This window comes from Phalangium opilio, unplaced genomic scaffold, assembly GCF_054372755.1.
Source record: "Phalangium opilio isolate 3A_F unplaced genomic scaffold, DU_Popi_V2 ptg000070l_1, whole genome shotgun sequence".
In the NCBI taxonomy this organism is placed as follows: domain Eukaryota; kingdom Metazoa; phylum Arthropoda; class Arachnida; order Opiliones; family Phalangiidae; genus Phalangium; species Phalangium opilio.
Window position 1 is genome coordinate 9,850,093 of NW_028324182.1, and position 24,421 is coordinate 9,874,513.

The following is a 24,421-nucleotide window of genomic DNA, read 5'->3' on the forward strand; positions in this document are numbered from 1 at the left end:
GTATCCTTGGACCGAGTGAAAGGGAAGGGATATACCGTCTCGTACTGTAACAAAGCTAGCGATTCCAAGTGGTAAATTGAACCCCATGGGTCCGGGGTGGCCCCTTTCTTCAAAGTGTTTTCACCTAAACAAAAGCAACACGGGACTTCGTTCCAATAGATTCCAGAAGTCCAGTAACCTTTAGAGAAGTTAAGCGAATCGTGTAGGCCGAAATATAGGAAGTCAAAGTTCACGCTAAGACCTTATTGATTCCACAATCTCTCTATTATGGTTGGTAAACCTACGATGACCCTACCCGAGGGCAAACCACTTAAAATTGACAAAAAAGAAAGAAAGAGTTAAATCGTAGGAACTTTGTGTCAAAAAATAAAATTATCGGGCTTGTCATGTCCGATTTGAAGGGTCCTGTTGAGATTTTCGTAAACATCCTTTCTTTTAAGCTAGTTCTAAACTTTGAACTTGATGTTTTTCATTATCGTTCAAAGTTTACAAATTTATTTGTTGATGACAAAGTGTTTTATCGGGAGTTTAAGTTTTTAAAAAACGATAAACCGTTAAAAATGTGTTTATGAAAATTCTTGAATCTTGAACTCTGGATCGCTCGGTTCTGGTTCGAGTATGATATGAATTATTAATTTAATTCGCTCATGAATATTCAATGTGCAACGTCTCGGTGTTTTCCCCTTTTCTTTTTGAGTGATACACTTAAAACGTTCATAGTCTAACCCTTATTTGGTTAAAACAACTAATCTCTTGAAATATACTCGGAAGAAATTAATAAATTGCTTTCCTATTTGATGATAAAAAACCTAAGCCATCGCATGTCCCATGTCGCTCCATATATTCCAGGTATTCTTAATTCGGAGTTCCGATTCCCGCAAACCATTGGCTCAAGTAATGAACGTCTGATGCCTTAAGGTTCTTTCAAAGCGATTCCAAGAGATATTATGACGTTAGGATAACGTCATAGTTTATAATAAGAGAGGGAAAGTCCGGTTTTTGTAACCACTCCTCCGGAGGGCTCTGAGCTGCGAGTCAGAAACCTAGTACCATTAGTAAACGTCTCTGGCTAGTAGTAGCTAGTCACTGAACTTCGTCATTCCGAAAGAAAACGCTGTTTCTATGGTTAAATAATGAACGCGTATTTTATGCAATTTTTAAACGTAATATTTTAAAACGCCCGTCTTCATGCATGGTGTTATACTTAATTGAATTTAATTAAACTTAAAAATGTGGTTTACTTCAACGCGGTTGACTGACATGGATAGTGTCCGAGTGTCATCAACGACACGTGCTTTGATTATTGTGACATTAAGTTGTTTGGTCAAGTTTTCTTTGACATTTAATGTGGACACCAAATTTCCTATTATTTATGAAGCGAAAAGTTTAAGAAATGGAACTTTGTTTGGATATGCAACAGCTTTACACAAAAATAAAGACGGATTTTAGTAAGTTTTTATAACTTTTTTCTTATAAATTTTGAGTATAAATTCATTGTAGACTCCACGTGTTTATGGGTTTTAGTTACATTGAATCGTAATTTCTTTTAATTATATTAGTAAATAATATCCGTAATTTTAGTTATTAAAAAAGGAATGCATAGATTTCTAATAAATATTCACGATTTACCTCGAAAGAGTAGTGACACACCATGCTAATTTGTCATATAGTCTAATAGATTCAAACGCCGGGAACTGCCATAGGATTTACAAAAATAAAAAAAAAATACCCAATGACGAATGAAAAGTGAAAAAAATGTTTCATCGAAGGTTTTTAGGAATAATAAAATATATTGAAAAAGTAGGACAAGGTGGATTCAGGATTTGGCCTCTTGTATATTGCATATGAAACTTTCTTAAACATTTTTTCTTTTAAAATATAAACCTCCTGTTTCTTACTGATACACCGGACCCGCTCAATTCTGTTAAATTACGCGATTAAAGCGACGACTAGGTCATTAAAATGACGCGGGAATTAAACTCTCAAGTTGATGAAGATGAAATTTAGAAGAAAATTTTGAAACCAAACGAGTTTTAAGGAATTTTAAATTTGCCAAACGTAATAAAGAAAGAAAGAAATGAAACACCGAAGAGGGGTACAAAACATTAACCAAAAGTTCTTAACCTTGAATTTCCCAATATTATTTAAGAACTACTATGACGTATCATTCACTTATTGCAAATATAATTAGTAATAAATATTCCTCGCAGAATAGAGCCCAGCTAAAAGTTCAAAAACCTAAGAATTATTAATCAACTGTAACATAATACCACTATCGAAAGCAGGATAATCCTTCCAACTCCTTTTTACTACTATAGATTGATGTAGAGATATCATAACTAAGAAGATATCAAATCTAAAATAAAACTACTCATAAATATTGCATCGATATCAAATCAAATAAAAATAAAATGTTTTTTTTTATTTCTGAGTCATGTATGACTATAAGCTGCGTTCTTCCGTAATTAACTATACTAAGAAATCAAATTATTCCATTCAAACATAGCCCAATTATTCCCTTATATGTGTCTTAATTGAATCCGGCTGCAATTAACCCATTAATTTCCGAGTTAATCATAATTAGACTTTAAATGACGTCAATGGCTTTTAACTTCCGTTTCTAACACTTCTTCTTCTTAACAATAGCGCTCTTGTGACGGCACCAAAAGCCAACTCAACAGTGTTAAGGCAAATCGTGGAACCGGGCGTTTTATACAAGTGCCTCATTACTGTTACCGCGAATGTGACAAAACCATGCAAGGAAGTCGTCGTTGACCGATATGGTAAGGGTACATCATTCCAGCTAATTATATATATAATAACAATTAGATAATTAGAAGAATGCGTGGGAGTTTAATCGACAAAGTTGGGGGCCACATTTTATAGGTTAATCAAATACCTAAAATAACATATAACAAGGAAATAGGTTCAACACAGAGTTCCGCCGGAAAAACGATAAAATTGTCACGTGTTTTGATAGTTGAAAAAATCACGCTAAAATCCGCCCAGTTATCAGTTGGGGATAAAAATATTTTAAAGCATAGAGAGGGGGGTCAGTCAAGAAATTAACAAAATTTGTTTGCGTCTAGGCAATCACAAAGCAACGGGTCTGACCGAAGAGTTTGACCACAAGGATAAAAAGGATGGTATGTGGTTAGGGGTCAGTTTGGATACGCAACCAATAGAGCCCTATCACGTTGTGGTATGCGGTCATCTATGGAAGAACAGTCTCTATATAGGACAGTATTTAGCCAATGGCGTTTGTTACCTACTCAATAAAAACCTCGAGATGGCATCGTCTAAGAAACTCTTACCATTGGTCCGAAAAAGCATGCAAAGCATATATCCTCCCGGTATCTATAAACACGCCATGGGTCAAGCGGGCACTTCCGCCGCTTTTAGTGAGGTAAGAAATGAAATGCCTCGATAGTGACTCGGCACAAGTGCTTACCGTTTTCTCGCACTTCAAACACCAGAATGGGAACGATTTACTATTAGGAGCGCCAGGTTTCTACGATTGGTTAGGAACAGTGGTTGAATATAAAGTGCCATATTACACTAGCCAAGATACGAAAGCCAAAGTTCCTGATAATCCCCCGTGGTCCGAAAGCCCTTCCCACGAAGCTTACATAGGATATTCCGTTACTTCTGGACATTTCTTTCAATTGGGAGGAATGTCTTACGTCGCCGGCGCGCCGAGAGACTCCGCTTGCAAGGGAAGGGTTTACATTGTGGATAAATTGGGATATTCCAGACCGGAATTCGCTGTCCAGCAAAAAATTAACGGGGAACAACTAGGAGAATACTTCGGCGCAACTGTCTTGGGGGTCAACTTTGATATGGACGAGTATACCGACTTGATAGTTGGGGCACCTTTCCATTCCTTTAAGAATGGGGGAGATGAGGGAAGAGTGTACGTCTATTACAGCGACGGAGTGGTACGTTATCACTTTGACTTTCATTCTTATCCATAGTTTCATGGATGAATTACTCCTCAGGGCTTACAACCTCAAAAAGACGTGATAGCGGGTTCAAAGATACCAGGGTCGCGATTTGGTTCGTCAATTGCTAAAATAAACGATATAAACCAAGACGGATTTACGGGTAAGTGAACTAAGGATCAAATATATTATGTCTAGGGCAAAGGCGTTAGAACTATTACAATTTTTAGATGTGGCTATCGGGGCGCCATACGAGGACAAAAACGGGGCGGTTTACATTTATCATGGGACAAAAACAGGCTTAAAACCACAGTTTTCCCAGAGAATCACCGCCACGGAAGTTAACACTGGTTTGTCTGGTTTCGGAACCAGCTTGGCGCGTGCCATGGATATTGACGACAATTCTTACCCTGGTAAATTGCCCTTAACAATACCTCGAGTCCACGCAATTTTACCAATTTTTACCCATTTAGATTTATTGATCGGGGCTTCAAATTCGGACAAAGCCGTATTACTACGTTCAAGACCGGTGATCCAGGTGTCGTCCCGTATAGAATTCAATGTTTCTCAGATTGACATCAACAGAACGCATTGCGAATACAAGGGACGCAAAGTGGCTTGTTTCAGTGTAGCAACGTGCCTTAAATATAGTGGGAAACACGTTTCCGAAGTCATAGATTTCTTAGTGCGATTGGACTTGGACGTAGCGCAAGAAGAAAAACAAAGACCCAAACGCGGTTATTTCCTTCACGAGGATCGCGTCAGCACTACCCTTTTAGAAGGTGTTAGTTTACAATTGGGCAAGCATCAATGTTTCGAACGATTAGTCCATGTTCACGTAAGTTTCGAGACGAAAAATTAAAATAATTAAATGAACTATAATGAAAAGTTTTGACCTTGTAGGAAGATATTCAAGATTTCATTAGCCCAATGGTCTTTCAAATGAACTACACTTTATTACGTGATAGTCAACCAATTGACTCATTCTGCGGCTCGTGTCCTTTACTCGACACTTCTAGTCAAACCTCCGTAACGAACGAAGTAAGTAAAAACTTACGTTAAACACTTCAATGTAGTCGCGAGCAACTAATTAAATTCGTTCTATTTTAATTTAAACAGATATTTTTCCGGACGAGTTGCGGTGATGATAATACTTGCACATCAGATCTCAAAACAAAAGCCTCCGTGGTTAATCTAGAGTGAGTATAAATTTACTTTTGTGACCTAGAAAAATTCCAGGGCTGACATTTTATTCATATTCTTAGAGAAGACGAGCCTATAATCTTGGGTGCCAATGATAGTATAGTCGTTGACGTACGCGTGGAGAATCGAGGAGAACCCGCCTACGCATCCAGTCTTTTCATTAAACTACCGACCGAGATCCTAATTATTAATCAAGCTCACTGTCACATCGTTGACACGGTTGACAATACTAAACAGGATGATTCCGCAGACGACAATGGCGTCACCGGTATAACCAAAAATGGGGGTAGCAGTCTAGAATGTAAATTGGGAAATCCATTACCAGCTGGAGTTACGGTAAGCAACTTTTACTCTCTTTATAAGTTGATTGCATAAAATTGACGAAAGAAGTTTCGTTTCTTCTCAGAATGCATTTCAAATAAAACTGGACATATCGAAAGTCGAATCAACCGAACATCCCTTAATAATTGAATTGGAAGCCACAACAGCGAGTGATGAAAAAAATCCTAGAGATAATCGCTATTATCTCCGGGTTCCCTTCAAGTCTTTGGCCGACATTACAATAAGAGGGTGAGTTTACTTCTCCTTTTGTATTTCGATCAAGTCATATTCTTTATTCTTGACGAGTTAAGATTGATTCATCAATAAAAATGGCCCGTCACCTTTCAAAGATCAAATGAATAAAAATAACGAACGCTTTGTTAACTCGACGTATTTTACAGACACGCCGAACGAGAACAAATTGTCTACGAATCTAAGGCGGATTTAGTCCCAATAATCCATAAATACGTCGTTTTGAAGTACTTGCCAAGCCCTATCAAATCTGTGGGAATCGCAATTTATCTCCCACAAACGGATAAAATCACGGGGACTGAGTTTGCTATAATAGACGCCGTCGAGGTATGTAACACCGTAATTTCATCTTCCTACTAAAGAAATACTGTTAATCATTAAAACGAACGTGTTTTCATCAGGTAGGAGATGGTAAATCAACAGTACCAGGATCCTGCAACGTGACGCTAGCGGAAAGTATCGAAGGCAATTTTAAATTCGATACCGACAGGGACGTACTTATAAATGTTGAGGACACTTCGGGTAAAGACGCACCAAATACTATAAATTTGTTGAACAAACGAGCGAAACGAAACTTGGACGCGGTTAATGATGGAAAGGAGGTTCCCGCGGAAAAGAAAAATAGCCGAGAGAAACGAGATGATAAGTGGTATGAAACTGGAAACAAGAACCAAATTTTGGTAAGTTAGGAGGTAAAAAAGCGTATTATTCGGTAACTAAGAACTTAATTTCATATATTCAGAACTGTTCAACGACGATCTGTAAAGTACTGGTGTGTTCCGCGGGACCTTTCATCGATACCAATAAAGTCGCCACTATTACCGTCCGAACTCTGGCTAATTTGACTGCCCTTAGAATGATTTATGTAAGTCCAAGAAATTATCAATCTAACATAAAAAAATTCTTAATTCTAATGAATTTTGTATTTTCTTTTACTAAAGGGCGACACTGGAAATGCGACATACATAACTGAAGGTAAAGTCTGGATTCGGGACTTAAACTACGACCCTCAACCAGAAGGACATCGTCCGGACTATGACTATGTAAGTACAGAAATTCATGTCCAACAAGTGCCGAGATACTTGTCGCTAATTACAATCTTAACTTCAGGCTGTCACTTCCTTGATATCGCCACTTCAACCCAGCAAAACAATTGATAATTGGATTATCGCAATCAGCGTTGGAGTTGGATTCCTTCTCCTAGCCCTTATTTTACTAGCCCTAATTCGGGTAAGAACAACATTAACGCAACTCTCGTTAAAATATATGTCCCTAATGATGAACTTGCAAAATTTTCAGTTGGGCTTTTTCCGTCGACAAAAACGCGACGATATGCAAAAAATGATGCAAGAAGGTGCCTTAATTAGCGGAAAATCAATGGAAAATGACGACGAAAGCAACGCGGACAAAGACGAATTTGATTACATCAATTACGCCAATTCCAATACGTGAAAATCAAACAACGTATTAGCGTCGTGAAAAAATGTCCTATAGCTATTCTAGTTAAAAACGAACTATATTTATAAATATTGTCCTTTGTAAATACGCGCGAAATTGTCCCAATTCCTGATATGTACAGATATGTACAGATATGTTTAGATCTGATTTTTAAAACATTCCTGAGCATCTTTTACTAAAAAAAAATTATACCTATACTGAAACATTTTTGTACCATGATTAAAATCAGTATTTAAATTTTTCTCTTGCGTATTTATTCTGGGGTACCACTGAACTTCACGTTTTCTTCCCACGCCTATCCTAAACTACGTAACTTAAGCGCCACTCATAGGGAGTAAATTATCACACCATAGAAGGATGAACCAAATTTACGACCTAACCCTATGCATGGGGAGCGTCATCATTACCATAACGACATTAACCGGAACTTCTGACGATAGGAATTCGTCGTTTTTAACAAGAAATGTTGAACTTTATTTTCAGGAAAATTTCACATCCGTTTTTGTGGTAACTTCCTCTTTGCCCGGGGATTACGAAAAAGCCTAAGCATGTAGAAGTAAATAGTCAGTTTTATCAAATTAAAAATTAGGTCTCGCATTTCTTTGATTTAAATACGGTTGTTAGTTGCAGAAATGAGAAATTAGGTCTCTCATTTCTTTGACTGATTTAAATACGGTTGTTAGTTGCAGAAATGAGGCGGGTAATAGCTCGATTGTGCGCTATCGTGTCTTCAATTATAATATGGGGTTTCTGCGATGCATTTAACCTTAACGAAGATAAAGTTACCATCTTCAGCGCGCCTTCGTATCAAGGTGAAGGAAGTTACTTTGGATACTCAACTGCCTTTTATTTTGATGGCGCAGATACAAGGTATGGTTTTAGACTATTTTGAGTTAGTTCATGATGCATCATGCATAATACCGCCGTCTTTAGTGTTCTTATATCAGCAACTAGAGGAAACTATAGCAAATACGAAGCCGTATCGCCCGGTGTTCTTTTCAAGTGCGATTATCAAAGCCCTGATAAAACATGCCTGGAAATACCCCTTGAGGAACGTACGTTTGGGAAAACCCATGTTTACACGTCATAGAGACTAATGTTATGTAACCAGCAACTTATTTCTCGCACCTTTTAACTTGTTCCTGGAATGTGACCCCTCGCTTCTCTTATTATTCCCTATTGTTATTACTTATAAATGACAACTAAAAAACTAGTTGCTGGTAACATTAGATCATTACGACGAAATATTACTTATAATTCGTAATCGTCACAGCCGGTTCCCAAAAGAAAGAGAGATCAGATACAGAAAGTGGCAAAGTTTATAAAGACGATGGCACCAATCATATGTGGTTGGGCGTTAGTTTAGACACGCAAACAAAAAGTCCCTGGGACATTATTGTGAGTTGGATCATGATTCTCTACTCATTTTGTATATAAAAGGTGGTCAAATAAATCTTGAATGCAACTACTTGCCTCTAGGTCTGCGGACATCGTTGGGCTAGTCGCGATAACAATTACAATCAAAACGAGCGTATAAATTTTAACAAAGATTTCCCAGCTATGGTAGGAGTTTGTTACAGAATCCCGGCGAGGAGTATGTCCGCGAAGGGGACCTCGACGGCTAAAATCGAATCCCAAAAGCTACTACCATTATACAAGTGTACGAAATATAACCATTACCTTCTTCAAATGGTTATTTCAAATGAATTTCTTCATAACAGATAAAACGGTTTCGTCATCATCAGTATGGGCGGGAGTAGGTTTGGCAGGAATGTCTTGCGGGTATAGTGACAACCAAGACCTGTACTTAGGAGCCCCTGGTGTCTATTATTTCTCGGGTATGGTCATCATTACTCGCTACGGAACCCCAATTATTATATAAAATAATCTTTCTTTACAATATAGGCGGGGCGGTTTCCTACGAGAAACGTGATTTCGGCGATCTGATCGAACCATCTCTAGACATTGACGAGAGATTTAATTCGATCAATGGCAAAACGTACGAATTTATGGATGGCGTAGCTGGTAAGTCTCTTCTCCTTCACAAAGGATGAGCGAGTATACAATGATTTAGTGAATCTCAAACAGGTTACTCAATGGCAACTGGCTATTTCTTCAAATCGGACGAATTAATTGTTGCTTTGGGAGCGCCCAAAGCCGGGAAAGTCAAGGGTCAAGTAAGTCCTTGAGAGTAATTTCAGTCTTATTTATGGCAACGTCATACCTCTCGGTATCATCGCCCCCCTACCGAAGGAGTACAGAATCCCCAAAGCAAAGGATACGCGTGAGTCTAATCTACTAAAACTTTGCAATTAAATATTCGGGTTTCAGGTTCTGTTGGCCGAAATTTCAAGACAAGGTCGGTTCAACCCCCTAGGAAAGAGCTTAGACATAATAACCAGCATAGATGGAGATCAGGTAATCATGGATACAATATACTAAATTTCAAAAACTTCAATATTTATCCTCTTAATTTTAGCTTGGAAGCTATTTTGGGGGAGCGTTGCTATCATACAAGTTGGTAGAGAGCACTAGCCTAAATTGGCTTGTTGTTGGAGCTCCGCTTTGGTCTAAAAAGTCTGGCGGGGACGAGGGAAGGGTCTATGTTTATACCAGCGATGTAGCGGCTTCAAAGGTAAGGAAAAATAAAGGGGTTTGAAACTCGTGAAAGTTAATAGAAATTACTGCGTAGATGATGCGACTCACAGGCTCAATCCTAACAGGAAGGGGAATACCCAAGGCGCGATTCGGGTCAGCTTTAGCCTCAGTTGGCGACCTTAATTTGGACGGATTCAATGGTTAGTAATTCCACACCAAAGTAGTTTTTAGATACTGAAAATGCCTTTATCAATTAAGATATAGCGATTGGGGCGCCTTACGAAAACGATCATGGGACTGTATACATTTACCACGGATCTAAAGAAGGAATCCAAAGAAATTACGCTCAGGTACACGGAAAATACTGATCACTTCAAGATAGCAGCTCTTTAATTAATTATCGTAGGTGATCGAAGGTCGTAAACACGGTAATCTAGCCATGGGATTCGGCGTCAATATCGCCAGGAGTTTGGACATTGACAAAAATGGTTATCAAGATTTGCTAGTAGGAGCCTACGCTTCAGATACCGCATTCTTGTATAGGTACGCGTTCCTAATTATCATTAGCTACTGGGCGATTAATTAAATACTTCAATGTAGATCCCATCCTATTGTTCAACTACACGGATCCATGAATTTCAGTATCAATAACATTAACAGAGACAGTAAAAGAACGTGCACACTCGATGGAGAAGAAAAGTTATGTTTTCAAGTCTCAGCTTGTTTCCAAGCTATCGGAAAATACCTTCCCGCGACATTACGTACGCGTAATCATCTCGTAGCTTATAGAACTAACTCAAATTAATTATGACCCTCAATTACAGGGATCTCAATTAAATTGGTTGTGGATCCCGCAGACCAAGGAGGTTACGTTTACGAGCGTGGGATATTTTCAAGTAAATCAAAGACAACAACGGAAGAGCTAGTTTTAACCGGTTTCAACAAAATGTGCGTGAATAAAGATGTATACATAATTGAGGTAAGGTTTTTAAGTCACGATTCACGATATACGAGTATAGCTTAGGACCTCTTCTTTCTGTAGCACGATAACCAAGACTACGTCAACCCCGTGAAATTTGTCGCAAAACCTACTTTAGTTGATCCAATACAAGAGGGGAAAAGTGAATTTTGCGCCCAATGTCCGATAGAAGATCCGAACTTCCAGACTGAAATAAAAGGGAAAATTCCATTCGCTACGGGATGCGGAGACGATAACATTTGCGAATGCGACTTGTCAATCGAATCATCTCCAGACTTGGAATTGATTATGGGTCAAAATAATTCAATCTTAATAACGGCCGACATCAAAAACGAAGGGGAACCGGCCTTCATCGCGAAGGTAATGTTCATCATCCCGGCCTTTGTCAAAGCCTACGCCAAAGAATTCGGTGTTTGCTCTACGAGGGCAGACACAAATTTAATACTGGGTGAGGAGGAATCCATCGTGGAATGCATCGTTGGTAATCCTTTACTCCGAGGAAAGAACGTCAACATACCCGTCTACTTGGATATTTCAAGTTTACCCAATACGCAAAGATTCTTGGAAATTTTAATGGAGGTTGACTCATCCAGCGACGAAATAAGCCCGGAGGATTGTTCAACTACTTTGCACGTAGAGTTTAGTCACGTCGCGAGCCTTGACATTGTAGGGTTAGTATTTCAAATGGGTAACTATCCTTGTCACAATGTTTCTGATTAATGTTTTCTTATCAGATATGCTCGAGATTCATTGACAGTTTTCACGGGTTCAGAAAAAACCTTGCCAGTCAATCACAAATATAAAGTAACTAAATATGGTCCGACAGCGGTCAACAGGGTTGAAATAACGATCTCAATTCCAATCACTGATACTAAAACGGGTATAAAGTTCGTCAACGTCAACAGCGTCGACGTAAGTTTATCGTTAGGTACATTCTAACCGAAAAGACACTAACAGCGTTACGAATGTCACAGATTTCATCGGACACTCGCGTTAGAGGAAGTTGCGCAACAATCGAGTCGAGTTACTTACGAGACGACAAAGATTCCAACAACCAAGCGAAAGAAAATGATGGTACGGAGTTTGATCTGGGAGGTGGTAGAGACATACCGAGCGATTTTGACCTAACTACTACCACGGACGATCATACTGTTGATGATAAGCCTTACAAATTGGGGAGTCACTTTCAATTGGTACGGTACCGAAATAAACCAAATTATCATAATCAGTACCAATGACAATAATTTAATAAATCTAGGACTGTGCGTCGTCCAAATGTTTGATAGTCAAATGCATCGCTGGTCCATTCAACTACGATGGAGACGAGGTCACGATAGACATTACAGCCGACATGGATATGAACGCCATTAACATTACAAGGGTATGAAGCATTTGACTGTTTGGTACACGAATTATAAATGATATCGTTTAAGCCAAGTAGGGTTTGACGAGGAACATGACCTACGTTACCTATGGTGAGGTGGAGAATTTGGACAGTGAAGTACCGTTTCAAAGTAGCGGCCTACCCTTTTCTAAAACAGAAGACGAGGTAAAGATAGCTTAATTTTTATTTATATAAGAGTAACCGTTAATTTCGCACCTTTTTCTTATGACAAGGTGATATTAACGTTTGTACTGAATGCAGCCCCACCTCCCACACCACCACCAAAATGGATCATCGCGGTTAGTGTGGGTGCTGGGTTTTTATTGTTGGCCTTAATCGCTCTAGGTCTATTAAGGGTAAGAGATACAGGTCAGAGTTCAAGGTCAAATAATAACTAATATATCTCCCGTAGCTTGGCTTTTTCCAACGAAAGAAGCACGAAGAAATGAAGCGTCAGCTAATTCAAGCCAACGTTATCAAAGAAGAGGATGCCCAGAAAAACCTTAACGAAACTCCGTGCACAACTGAACCCCAAGTGCAAAATTTACATCAAGACCCTGATGTTTTTAAAATATAAATTTCTGTAAAATATTACAGATATATTAACAGATAAGGGGTATACTTCGGGAGGGTGCACACCGGAACGCGTATTAAGGAGGCCGATATTAAATAGCATTACAAATTAAAATATTTATAGATCTCATTGCGTATGTCGTAGCCCAATTCATTCCTTTTTAACGATACTAAATAATTGGAATTATAACAACCAGGGCTCGAAAAATATGCAGATTAAATTCATCAGCCTACATTAACCACTAGTCCTAGCCGCTCTCGATACAATGCCATGTACCTGTTCATAAACCCGTTAAACCATCACAAAAGGCACTTCAATGGTTACTAACTTAATACCAGTCTTTCCTAAACATAATGACACACGTTGAATTAATTATTCGTTAGCATCAATCTTTTGCATAAAATGCTCGAAATAACAATTACAAAAAAAAAAAATTAAAAAATTGCGATTGTAGTCGAGTTACCGACAACCGGCTTGGAGATACGTATAGTTTAAAAACCCACCCGCCTTTTTAACCAACCAGCCCGAAATCATGATTGAGGTCAGTGAGTATAAAACCAGTTTAGCCACCTTCTCGCCAAAAGAAAAAAGTTTTTGAAAAGTTAACTTTCTTAGCTGGATTTTTTGGAGACTTGACTCGAGAAAGAGATCTGTCAAGTTTGGTTTGGGCGGCGATGGACCCCCTACGCGCTTTCTTTAGTTTTCGGGCCCATCTCCGCGGGAAGATTCAAGACTATTTGCATCCTCTATTTATCTATCTAATCTAGCTTTATAAGTCCATCCACCCGAATTTTATCAGTCTCTCACCCAAAAAACTTCGAAAGGGAAAGTAGTTAGCCTTGAAAAAGATGCTAGGAATAAGTTAAGTGGCATCTTCGTTGCACTTCAGCAGGATCTCGTCACATTCTAAAGTAATTTTCTCCGTCTTAAGAAATTACCTTTTAGAAGAAGAAAAATAACGATGAGAAACGGTTTTCACGTTTAAAATCGACGTAGAAGCCATCACGGGGCAACACTTTTCTGATTTCTCAGGTAAGCAATATTTTATTTTTTGGTTGAAAAATGCTTAATGTTAAAGAAATCCATGGCCAGACGATAAGGGTGTAAACCCGACAAAAATTTAGAAATATAAACGTAGACATATGAAAATTATATGGAGCGTATTAAATTTCCCGAGAAATTAAAGCGAAAACCAGAAATCGGCACAACTTCTTGTCCTAATCAAGGTGAAACTTAACCGAGTAGACGCCCAAATTTTTTCACGAGCTTTATTTAGTTTTCAAAGACCGAAATAAACTAACTAATAGATGCACCCTTAGGGCCCTAGGAGCCAGTCCACTTTCTTTGAAATGTTGTAATGCTACTTATACAGGGGTATTTTAGACAAGAGTCGAGAAAATGGGCTTTTAAAAGCATTTGAAATAATAAATGGTGAACCATAAAAAGTCAAAATTGACCAACTGTCATAAAAATGGCATAGAAAGCTAGCGGCAAATTTCTATTCTAACCCATGATATTAAATACACTGTTATTCTTGTTTAAATGACCCACGCGCGATTACGTCAGTGACACTATCTAAAGATTTTCGTGTTTACAAAAGGCGGAGGTGGTTTCAAATTAAAAACTTTCGCTGCCATAAATGAGCAAACAGGAAACCAGTTACTATGGGTTAATCTTTGTTTGAAGAAAGGAACAAAAAAATGTGAATTGTCACTAATGAAGGACTATTAGAGAAATATGGGAAACTATACCGCAAAACCAGTTTCCGATACCTAAATTCAAACAAATTCGCCAGGTATTATTTTTTAAATACTAATAAGCTAATTAGGATGATACTATGCCCTAGTTTGTACCCTTAACTAATGAATTGAATTTATAAAATTCCCTTTGAATATTTTACTAATATAGCGTTAAATGACATAAAAAAAACACATTGATAGCTACTGTACAATATTCAAGAGAGAACCTGAATAAATTCTTTGTCCTACCGCGAAGAAGACTTAAAAACCTCTACACCGGTAAATTAAATTTTGTAATAAAAATATTCAAAACCTTCACAAAGTTACGGATATAATAATAATACTAGTAAAGATTATGAAATACTTAAAAAGAGTAAAACATTAATTAAATAGGATTTACGATGGTGGATATATGGGACATGAAAATAAAGTTGAGGGTTTTATTTCTAAAAAGATGCGCCCATTTCCAGCTAAATAAATTATTTTTATATAAGGGTGGCTATTTACTACGCACGCGAAAACTCGTTTTCCGTTAACTTCCAGGAACACTTTCCATATTGCATAACAAACCCTCAAATCCTAAAGGATGAAGGGGGAATACAAAGTACATATATTTTTCCCTAAACAAAGTGCGTAGGCGGTGTGAAAAAGAACGTAAACAATTAAAACATAATCCTTAATGGATCCGTTGTAAAACTATCCTCAATTTCCCAAAAATACCTCGTATAATTCGCGAGAAAAATGATGGGAAGCTTGGTTTCATACCTCATCAAGATTAAATCAGGGATTAAAATATCAAGTAGGAAGTTTCGACAAAGATTATTGCGTGTTTGAAACACGCGAGTTAAAGCTATTTTCCGCTAATGAATGAATGAATAAAAAAAGAAAGGTTCACGGTCTTTCTTCGCGGTCGGTTAACTACTTAGACCATTGACGAAAGTGGGCTTTGTATCTTTAGTTTCTAAAACCCTAAAGAAGAGTTCCGCTTGGCCGAATTTCTGGTGTGTACATTTTAAAGACCGACAGGCGACCTCTTTCAATATAATAGTGTATGCCTATTACAGAAACACCCTCCCTCGACAAACTCAAAACAAAACGCCCCAAAATTATAATTCCTTCTGTCTCTTTCCAGTCACAGAAAGTTCGTTTTCATCAAGAGGATAAAATGTCCGAGAAAATGTCTACACCCGCGGAAAGAACGGTAGAACATATTAATAAGACAATCGCGCCGACTGAAGAGGTACAAAGACCTAAAGAATCTGCATCGCCGCCAGTTGACGCGACAAGCAAGAAGAAAATCTTGAAGAACTTGAGTCGCAAAGGGACGGAATCTTTGAAAGACTTGGTAACTTGTCCAATATGCTTCGATCGAATGAACAGACCCAAAATGTTACCGTGTCAACACTCATTCTGCTTGATGTGTCTGCAAAATTGCACCGTGGAAGGCGCGAAATTACGATGTCCGCAATGTCGTTCCGAAAATGTTTGCCCGAAAGAAGGGGTATCTGGGTTCCCGGTCAACATATACCTTCAATCCATCCTTGATCTTTTAGGTAAGTCTCCAATCTTTCGTGAAATATCACCGGTCAGTAACTGTATTGAAATTTAAACAGATTCCGACTACGCCGTGGTGGACGAATTCCTAAGATGTTCCGTGTGTCAAACAGTTTGCGACGCGTTGGAATGCGAACACTGCAATCATAGTTTTTGTACCGTATGTTTGGAAAGACATCTTGACGAGTTGAAGAGACAGTTGGGTCAAATCGCTGAGCAGTTGGAAGCGGCTATCACTAAATTGAAGACCAGATTGGACGCGTTCGAGGTTGGTGATTCGTCGCTTTAAGTTCATTAAACTGTTAAACCTTTAGTTTTATTTCAATTCGAACAGGTTGTGTGTCAAAATGTAAAGGTGGAAATATCATCAGAGTCGGAGAAAAGGGTACGAGAAATTCGAGAAAAAGAAAGACTTCTAAGTGAAGGGGTAGACAAGGAACTGGAAAGTGAAAAAACGTCTTGTACGGAAGCCAGTCAGAAGCTTAAAATATTGTCGGAGAAGTTACACGTAGCCGTGGATCAAGATTTCGAAGCGATCGCCACAACTAATGACAAAGTATATAATGTGAGTGAAATATAAATTTTTCATTTCTAAGAATGATTATTTTTCTCAGATGTCATTTTTCGTCAAACTACACCACGAGTCTGCGGAAACACTTTCGGATATATCATCGATGGAACAGAGCAAACTTTCGTTCAATCCCAATTCGTTTTCCGTTTCGGTGGACAGACGCGTCGAAGTTGCTATCGGCTCCGATGATGAGACGGTATGTAAAGAAGAAACAGCCGCGGAAGAAACAACATCGACGCAACAGAAGAACGGAAAAGAGGCGTCAGATTTACATTCGCGTTTCTACAGATCCAAATCCTTCACGCCCAAAGTTAAGTTAGGTTCCGGTTTGCTTCAAAGACCATCGGGTATCGCCGTATCGCCTTGGTCTCACGAAATCTTCGTTGTCGCTATGGATAACCATCGGGTTTTTGTCTTTGACATCCACACTGGTAGACTAAATCGTTCCTTCGGGAGTAGAGGCCAAAAAACGGGAGAATTTCTCTGTCCCTTTGGAATCGCTTTGTCACCCATAGATCAACAAATACTAGTCACTGATAAATGGAAACATTGCATCCATGTCTTCTCGAAAGACGGAAAGTTCCTGAAGCAATTAGGCAGTAAAGGTCGCTCTCCCGGTCATTTTCGAAGTCCCGAATCAGTCTCGGTTGACCGAAACGGACGTATCTACGTCTGCGACACTTGCAACAATAGAATTCAAGTCCTGGACTGTAATGGCGTTTTTGTCACTGAAATTGGTACCAGATCTCAAATCGAAGCCGGTAGTGTCCGTCAAAGAAGTATGTTCCAAGAGCCAACGGGTATCGCGGTTTCTCCGGATGGTCAACGCGTGGTTGTTTGCGATTTCGGAAATCACAGAGTTCACGTTTTCTCATCGACGGGAAGTCACGTACTGACCTTTGGACAAAAAGGTGTCTGTAGGGGTCAGTTCATTCATCCGGAATGCGTGGCCGTTGACAATATGGGCTTCGTTTTTATAGGGGACAGTGGTAATGGTCGTGTGCAAATATGCCGGCCTGATGGAAGGTTTGTTAGGTCGTTTGGTAGCAAAGGTTCTAATAATGGTCAGTTTAGTTGGATATCTGGGATAGCCATAACTGACAAACACGATATTGTCATAAGTGATTTTAAAAACCATTGCGTGCAAATTTTCTAGAACTGAACATTTAGAATTCAATAACTTCAACAAACCTCTCCCTTTTCGCACCTCGATAAAGTTTACAGGTTACAAGAAGAAAGTATGCTTATTTCTTAAAATGCATGAACCAGACTTCAAAATAATCTCAAACTTTTATAAAGAATCAATAAACTGAAGCATTATTGCAACAACTGATTAGGCAACATAATTTGCAGTTAAAATTTCACAAAAGGGAGCAACAATGCCCTAAAAAATAAGTACAATTACTTATCTCAGTGACACGCTGCAGTTAATTACAAATAAAAATCGTTAAGAAACCCTATTTTAAATAAAGCTGTAATAATGATGATCCACAATAATTATACGAAGCACCGGTCGAATAAAAAAAGATTGAAAGAGTATTTTTTTTTTTCTTTTTCTTTCTTCAAGCCTATAGTTTAATTGTGGCTTAAATCTTGACTAGATTTCATCGGTACATATGATTAGCGTTAGTAGGATTTTTCTACACGTTAATATTCAATACGCAAGTTGTAAAGTGGCCTACAAAAATTAGACAAGGGTTTCATCTCTGATTCCTAAGTTAGTTTGGCATCAGATTTTTACTTCAATGGAAGAACAACTACGTCTAGTCATTCGCCAAAGAGAAAACAAGTAACTCAGCACCGTCAATAATTTAGGATCTGTAGTGAACTATAAAAACGATAGGACTAGGGTAGGTACGATGTAAAAGTAGCTTTTCTATCGCTAAAAGAAGCTTCTAAACCTCGAGTTATCAATTGTTCTAAACTTTTGGAATAGGCGCTGTAATCTGTAACTGGTCTAAGGTTCACAACTCAGCGTAACTCAAGGTTCATATACTTCCGAGATCTGACAATGTTATGGTTTTAAAGCGCCGTTTCTTCCATTTCGGAATACTTCTGATAAGAGCCTTTCAAGTAGGTCACAATCTCTATTAGCCCTTCAAAGCTATTGTAGGCTAAAATGCCCTCCGAGTTACACCATCTACTAACGTGTCCATCAGCCGTGCCTTCTTCTCCTTGATGGTAAAACAATTGAAGAGAATCAACTTTTTGAGGTAGTTCTTCCACCTCGGTTTCCATAACTCGTCGAAAACTAACAATCCCGCCATGGTCTCCTTCCTCCCCCAATGCCCTAAGAATCGCGTGAGGTCCGCAAGTGTCCCATCGGTAAGTGGAACCTTTGGAAAGTATATAGAAATCAGCTTGACCTCGTGCCACGGCTAGTAGTTTATAACCGGCACCAGCCACTGGAAGAACTTTATAGCGTTCTTTAAGACGGGCGAGTAGAGAACTCGATTCGCTGGAGCTAACCATAACAACGGTACGTTGAGGTCGCCAAACAGCGGAAGAGTGGTTGACAAAATTGGATATAGAATGCCTTTGTATGGACGAAACTCCCCAATAACTGCTTCCAGTCCATCTTAATTTGGTAGAGAAAAAATAACCAGGAAAGGGACCAAAATAGAATCGTCTGAATGACTTAAGTTTATCATCAAGTCAACAACAACCAATTGCTACCGCACCACAGTACTACTCAGGGAAAACCAGGAACAGGATGGGTGAGATGCCATGGACATATTAATTCGAATAATCAAATGCATAAGCAAGAAGCGTTCAAGGAAAAACAATATGCTGGAACATTTGGCCTCTAAAAGCTATGGCACGCAAAACAATACAATTCTACCAGATTATTACTTTGCAGCAAAAGCCACCAAAAAAGTGCTTTCTAATATAGTTAATATGTTTATCATTATTTCTATCCTATTATGGTTTAAAATATTAAAAAAATCTGTGCTGTGTGCTACTACGAAAGTGCGTTAACTAAATATAACTACACGCTCTTCTGTAACCATTAGGAAAAGTTCTAAAAACATAACATTACACCTTAAAAGAACGGCTTTTTTTCTAATTATAAAAGGAAATTTAATACAAAAAAAAATTATCTCTTAATACAAAATAATTCGCATTTATTTTGACTTAAAAACGAGGACTACTGCGCCGCCATTGCTTTGGTGGCGTTCGCTAGCCAGAACCCCTTCCCCTACGTGATTGGTTGAATTCTCTTTGTTCTCACAGAGAGAGAGGTAAGGAGGTACAGTATAGCAAACTCGATCACGCGATAAGACGTGCGTTCAGCAGACGCCACTAAACCAATGGCGGATGGCGCAGTAGTTCTCGTTTTTGAGACAAATTAAATGCTAATTATTTTATAATAAAGATAATTTATTTAGTTTTTTAATATTTTTCCTAAGGCTCTTCTTTTAAGGTATAATGTTATCTAGCTTGACCTTTCCCTTCCACAAAATACTTAAGCACTATTAACCGAGCCAACACCAGAAATGAAACAACAAATATGTACTCACAGTTGCTGAGTTTCATCAAAACTGGCAAAAGGCTGATTGATGACGCCTAGCTGAGGAGATCCGGTTGATATATTATAGGCGCCAATTAAAACGCACGCGCACTGTAGACCATTTTTGACTATTCCTAATGAGTTTGGCTCTTCCTTGTTGCCATGAATATATTCAGAAGTTGAATCTACATAAACAGTTAACGAAAATACCCCCATAGTGCTTTAGTATAAAGAAAAGGCTTAGGCCCACTCAATCACGCACTAGACAGTTTGCGTCGTGTTGCGCGTGATCGAGTGGGCTATGGCCAATGGAACTAATAGTGTTTTTCTTGAGGTGATCCGAGCGCTCCCGGAGCGCTCCGAAAAAAAAATCATCTTTCATTGCAAAAAAAAACGAGCTGCTCCGAGACGGAGGCGCGTCTTACATTGACCCAGTCGCTCCCTCCCGTTTTGCTCCCGGATTGATCCCAACCGCTCCGACTCTAGAGCCGGAGCGACCAAAATGGAGCGCCTGATGACGTCACAAAACCGCTCTGAAAAAACTTTTGTCTTCCATTGGGATTTGGGAGCAACTACATTTGGTCCTCCGAGCTAGAGCGATGACGTATCACGAAAATATGGAGCGATCTCGGAGCGCTCTCGGGCGACCACAAAGGAAAACGCTATAAATGATCAACGCGAAACCCACCAATTGGATCAATCCAAACTCCTAATTCAGCTAAGTTTACATCTCCATCAATAGATGTGAGATCATGGCTACACGTTGCCTCTGTGAAAATTGTTTTGGCCAAAACCGAGGCAACATTTTCATTTCCGTCTAAAACTTTGCATAGTAGAGTGGCTGTATCTGCCTCGGAAGCGAGTATTTTAACGCAAATGGTTTCTCCCAATGTATTTGTAAAAAGATTTGATTCCTCTCCAAAAACTCTTTGACCAATGCCAGGAAACTAAAACCAACAAAGACGTTTCATTTGTTAAGACTTACAATTCTTTTAATAAAGAGCCTAGAAGATTTAAAATTACCTACTTGACTTTGCAAATCATGTTTGATGGTTTCTTGGACTAAAACATCAGCCAATGTTTTAAAATCTTGAATAAATCGGGAATTTTTCTGGTCCTCGGATTTTTCTTGTACAAGTAGGGCAAAGAGGTCTTTCTCTGCCCTACAACATCTAGCGATATTGGCAGCTTTCTCCGAGGCCAGTAAAATCGCTTTCAAAAACGATTGAAGCCCGCATAGCTCAACTTGGTTAGGCATTCTATAAAGAGGAAATGATATTGACCTTAAGATTTGGGGGGTATTTGGCCAAATATTTAACTGGAGAAGCCACATAAATGTTAAGCCTATTGCCAATGAGAATGATACAATGAAATTGCCCTTCTAAGGATTCCCGTTTGTTCCAGCCCCTTTCCATAAGCTTAAAATGGGACGGGTTAAGTAGTGGTGGGACCGTGGGACTGGGACTTCAGAATCCATGCACCTTTGCCTTTATCCGATAAGATCACGCCTCCACCTTTTTGACATTTTTTTTTTAATGTATGAAATGAGTCATGTCCAATATAGAACCAAAGTTGTCCCTCAGAATAGGCGATAAATATGGGTGGACCGGCGATCTCTTTCATAATGGATTAAAATTGACATTTAGCCCCCCCCCCTGATTCCAGAAGGAAGCCCGCAGAGAATTCATGTCATAGCCCTCCATAAATTAAATGTTGGTTTTGTGTCCCCTTCTATAACCTTGCTGTTGATTTATGACTCAATTTGAATCACTTGATTATTATCTGAAGGAGGCGGGTCCCCGAGACCACCCAAATGGTCAACAACCCAAACCAGACCCACTCCAAACTATTCTCCAAAAAATACGATTTTCTTTTTATATTATTAAAAATTTTACACCCTAAACCACGCAAAAAAATCAAGACGTTTCTTACCAATCTGTTGAATAAATTTCTTATAAAATACAATAAAAACATTAATTAATTAATTTACTTAAAAGCGTAACTTCATAACCGGGCCCGATTGCAGTAGTACATGTTTGGCAATTAGAATTTCAGAAGCTTCCACTCCTCTCCTTTATTCTCTTTGGAGTTTTGGACATACTGAAAAGCGCGTTCAGTGGGTATAACCGAAATATCTAACCACCTTAGAAAAAACTGAACCGGTTAAAAAGGTTTTTGACGCTGAAAGACGCGATGGATGGTAATAAAAATGGCCGCTCCCTTCACGATGTTTTTCTTACGTTTTACATGAAGTACATTAATTATAATTTAGTTATAATAAAGTTTCTTAGATAAAATTTTAACAATGGATAGTAATCAAAGAGGTAATTATTCGGGCTATTTTTCTCCTCAACACACGTCATCACCGGCGCAAGGACGCTTTCCATCTCCGTTTCAATTTCAACATTATTCGCCAAGGCCTAACAACTTTGAAAATAGAAGTCCAGCATACAGTGGTGGGCAAATTCGCGAATTTTTCGATCATTCGCCGAATTTCCCCCCGCTTGGTAGTACAACGTCATTCGCGATTTGCCCAACACTGCCAGCATATCAAAGAAACCGATCATTCAACCCACAATGGTCAAGTTCTCCCAACTATAGTCCGCAAAGACATTTTTCACCACGTTCAAACAGCGGTGGTTCTTATAGGGTAAAATAAATATATTTTCAAGGGTATTTAGTCGCGTAACATAATTTCACATATAGACTAATGGCACCCCATGTTATTTCCCCATAGAGATTAATACAGTCGAAGGCAGAGGGCTGCCATTACTCGTTAAGAATTCAAAAAATCAACCTAATAATATAATTTTTTTAATCCTATACAATGTATACCTAACATCTGTGACCACAAACAATTCAATAAGTATTATTCTAGGCACATAATTAAGAAATGTTTCTCACCTTTACGTGTTAATTTGGAAGTCTTGAGCTTTGAGGCGCGAATTTTCACACTTTTTTATAGAATTTGTGTACAATATAAATCGCGACTTTATTAACTATTTATTTTTTTTTTACTAAGAGTCTCTCGAATGTTTTTCTTTGAATACTAAATCACACAGGGTCATCAGAGAGGCTATCATAGAAATAGAAACCAATTTGACACAAGCTTCAATGTACACAAATACATAGATCCGTCCATGTTGGTTGACCCTTGGTTGGAACTTGAGCAACAACGGATTCAGCCAAAAGAACCAGAAACCTCAGTCAATAAGGAGATTGGGCCTTGAAGAATCTCAAAATGTCCTAAACTCTCTTCTTGTGTCCTAGTACAAAGGAAACTGTATGTCAAAAACGCGACAAAAATCACTTCTTTTATAATATTGTAATAATTATGACTAATCATTGTAAATAAACATCAAATCATTTCCTTTAAAGTAAGACTATAACTTTTTTATCATTATAATGGTAGTTGCAACACCATGATGAAATAAAGTAATTCAACTCCTATTGTAAATCTTCAAGTGTCTCAAATTAAACACACCTCAGTAGGTTCTATACTTCAATAAGGTCAACCTTCTAATGGGAAAAATGTGTGCCCCATATAAGGTCAAACTACTAATGGGAAAAATGTGTGCCCCATATAAGGTCAAACTACTAATGGGAAAAATGTGTGCCCCATATAAGGTCAACCTTCTAATGTGTGCCATGGGGGCAGGCTGGGAAATAGCACACTTCCTCTGGTCCAAAACCAGTTTAGTAATTGCTTGGACTAGTTTTTTAATTCAAAAAGTGGGGGTTACTGGTCCTCGGGACCAGTTTATTAATTGCAAATCTATTGGAGAACAAAGGCTGGGACCAGTCCGGAGACCAGTTAATTATTTCGGGGACTAGAGGGGTCACTGGTCCCAAGGACTAGTTTAAAAAATATCCTTATTTCCCAGCCTGCATGGGGGTCCCCTTATGTCTATCAGAATTTTTTCAAATTGGCGCCTTTCAGGTAACAAAACATTATCTTAAAAAAAAAACCTGTCTTTTTCTAAATAAATAAAAAAAAAAAGATCTCTTATATTACAAAATAATTAGTCTTAAAACGAGGACTACTGTGCCATCCGCCATTGCTTTAGTGGCGTCTGCTAAACCGAACCCTAGCCTCTTATCAGCCTATGAGAATTCAACCAATCCGGTTGGCGTAAGACCTTTGGTTTAGCAGACGCCACTAAACCAATGGCGGATGGCGCAGTAGTCCTCCTCGTTTTATAAGACTAATTAAATGCTAATTATTTCGTAATAATAGATAATTTATCTTTTTTTTAATATTTTTCTATTTTTATTCAGAAAAAGATCGTTCTTTTAAGGTATAATGTTATGTTACCTGAACTTTATTCCTTTTAAG

General features: G+C 38.5%; 4 protein-coding genes and 1 long non-coding RNA gene across 6 annotated transcripts; 4 read left to right on the forward strand and 1 right to left on the reverse strand.

Annotated features, from left to right (window-relative positions):
- The first annotated feature begins 806 nt into the window (after positions 1-806).
- On the forward strand, positions 807-7,416 carry LOC149661467 (integrin alpha-9-like). Its single transcript, XM_089842970.1, has 17 exons — positions 807-1,448; positions 2,647-2,783; positions 3,090-3,406; positions 3,477-3,938; positions 3,999-4,104; positions 4,172-4,354; positions 4,415-4,779; positions 4,845-4,982; positions 5,061-5,140; positions 5,207-5,480; positions 5,551-5,714; positions 5,867-6,044; positions 6,119-6,397; positions 6,460-6,582; positions 6,659-6,760; positions 6,828-6,947; positions 7,017-7,416. The coding sequence occupies exons 1-17, from the start codon at positions 1,231-1,233 to the stop codon at positions 7,167-7,169; spliced, it is 3,399 nt and encodes a 1,132-aa protein (XP_089699096.1). The 5' UTR covers positions 807-1,230; the 3' UTR covers positions 7,170-7,416.
- Positions 7,417-7,815: 399 nt separating this feature from the next.
- On the forward strand, positions 7,816-12,792 carry LOC149661468 (integrin alpha-8-like). The gene is made up of 21 exons (XM_089842971.1): positions 7,816-8,045; positions 8,109-8,230; positions 8,449-8,573; positions 8,655-8,835; positions 8,897-9,013; positions 9,081-9,200; positions 9,264-9,352; positions 9,507-9,593; positions 9,655-9,810; positions 9,868-9,973; positions 10,032-10,123; positions 10,180-10,316; positions 10,374-10,534; positions 10,598-10,752; positions 10,816-11,423; positions 11,487-11,664; positions 11,727-11,945; positions 12,011-12,133; positions 12,194-12,301; positions 12,370-12,492; positions 12,549-12,792. The coding sequence occupies exons 1-21, from the start codon at positions 7,867-7,869 to the stop codon at positions 12,711-12,713; spliced, it is 3,351 nt and encodes a 1,116-aa protein (XP_089699097.1). The 5' UTR covers positions 7,816-7,866; the 3' UTR covers positions 12,714-12,792.
- A 1,914-nt stretch (positions 12,793-14,706) lies between these two features.
- LOC149661469 (tripartite motif-containing protein 3-like) lies at positions 14,707-21,125 on the forward strand. Its single transcript, XM_089842994.1, has 5 exons — positions 14,707-14,728; positions 15,582-16,002; positions 16,063-16,271; positions 16,338-16,559; positions 16,618-21,125. Exons 2-5 carry the CDS (start codon positions 15,615-15,617, stop codon positions 17,728-17,730), a joined length of 1,932 nt encoding a protein of 643 aa, XP_089699120.1. The 5' UTR covers positions 14,707-14,728; positions 15,582-15,614; the 3' UTR covers positions 17,731-21,125.
- On the reverse strand, positions 17,846-23,148 carry Ipp (inositol polyphosphate 1-phosphatase). Of its 2 annotated transcripts, none has more exons than XM_089843013.1 (5): positions 22,990-23,148; positions 21,113-21,344; positions 20,774-21,032; positions 20,096-20,270; positions 17,846-19,152 (listed from the first exon to the last, which is right to left on the reverse strand). In XM_089843013.1, exons 2-5 carry the CDS (start codon positions 21,341-21,343, stop codon positions 18,597-18,599), a joined length of 1,221 nt encoding a protein of 406 aa, XP_089699139.1. In that variant the 5' UTR covers position 21,344; positions 22,990-23,148; the 3' UTR covers positions 17,846-18,596. The 2 variants fall into 2 exon arrangements, with proteins under 2 accessions (XP_089699139.1, XP_089699140.1); XM_089843014.1 differs by lacking the exon at positions 22,990-23,148 and adding an exon at positions 22,018-22,164.
- LOC149661471 (uncharacterized) lies at positions 22,286-23,462 on the forward strand. Its single transcript, XR_016368915.1, has 2 exons — positions 22,286-22,735; positions 23,148-23,462. It is a non-coding gene; the product is annotated as an uncharacterized LOC149661471 (long non-coding RNA).
- The last annotated feature ends 959 nt before the right edge of the window (positions 23,463-24,421 follow it).

What these genes read in the sequence shown, in the direction of transcription:
- LOC149661468 (XM_089842971.1), top strand. Translation starts at nt 7,867, where the DNA reads ATGAGGCGGGTAATAGCTCGATTGTGCGCTATCGTGTCTTCAATTATA. An exon ending in TCCAAAGAAATTACGCTCAG is followed by an intron (nt 10,124 to 10,179) that starts GTACACGGAAAA and finishes TAATTATCGTAG; the next exon opens with GTGATCGAAGGTCGTAAACA. An exon ending in TGGGGAGTCACTTTCAATTG is followed by an intron (nt 11,946 to 12,010) that starts GTACGGTACCGA and finishes TAATAAATCTAG; the next exon opens with GACTGTGCGTCGTCCAAATG.
- LOC149661469 (XM_089842994.1), top strand. Translation starts at nt 15,615, where the DNA reads ATGTCCGAGAAAATGTCTACACCCGCGGAAAGAACGGTAGAACATATT. An exon ending in ATCCATCCTTGATCTTTTAG is followed by an intron (nt 16,003 to 16,062) that starts GTAAGTCTCCAA and finishes AAATTTAAACAG; the next exon opens with ATTCCGACTACGCCGTGGTG. An exon ending in CCAGATTGGACGCGTTCGAG is followed by an intron (nt 16,272 to 16,337) that starts GTTGGTGATTCG and finishes CAATTCGAACAG; the next exon opens with GTTGTGTGTCAAAATGTAAA.
- Ipp (XM_089843013.1), bottom strand. Translation starts at nt 21,343, where the DNA reads ATGCCTAACCAAGTTGAGCTATGCGGGCTTCAATCGTTTTTGAAAGCG. An exon ending in AACATGATTTGCAAAGTCAA is followed by an intron (nt 21,033 to 21,112) that starts GTAGGTAATTTT and finishes TGTTGGTTTTAG; the next exon opens with TTTCCTGGCATTGGTCAAAG. An exon ending in AGTTTGGATTGATCCAATTG is followed by an intron (nt 20,271 to 20,773) that starts GTGGGTTTCGCG and finishes CTGTTTATGTAG; the next exon opens with ATTCAACTTCTGAATATATT.
- LOC149661467 (XM_089842970.1), top strand. Translation starts at nt 1,231, where the DNA reads ATGTGGTTTACTTCAACGCGGTTGACTGACATGGATAGTGTCCGAGTG. An exon ending in CATTACCAGCTGGAGTTACG is followed by an intron (nt 5,481 to 5,550) that starts GTAAGCAACTTT and finishes GTTTCTTCTCAG; the next exon opens with AATGCATTTCAAATAAAACT. An exon ending in GAAACAAGAACCAAATTTTG is followed by an intron (nt 6,398 to 6,459) that starts GTAAGTTAGGAG and finishes TCATATATTCAG; the next exon opens with AACTGTTCAACGACGATCTG.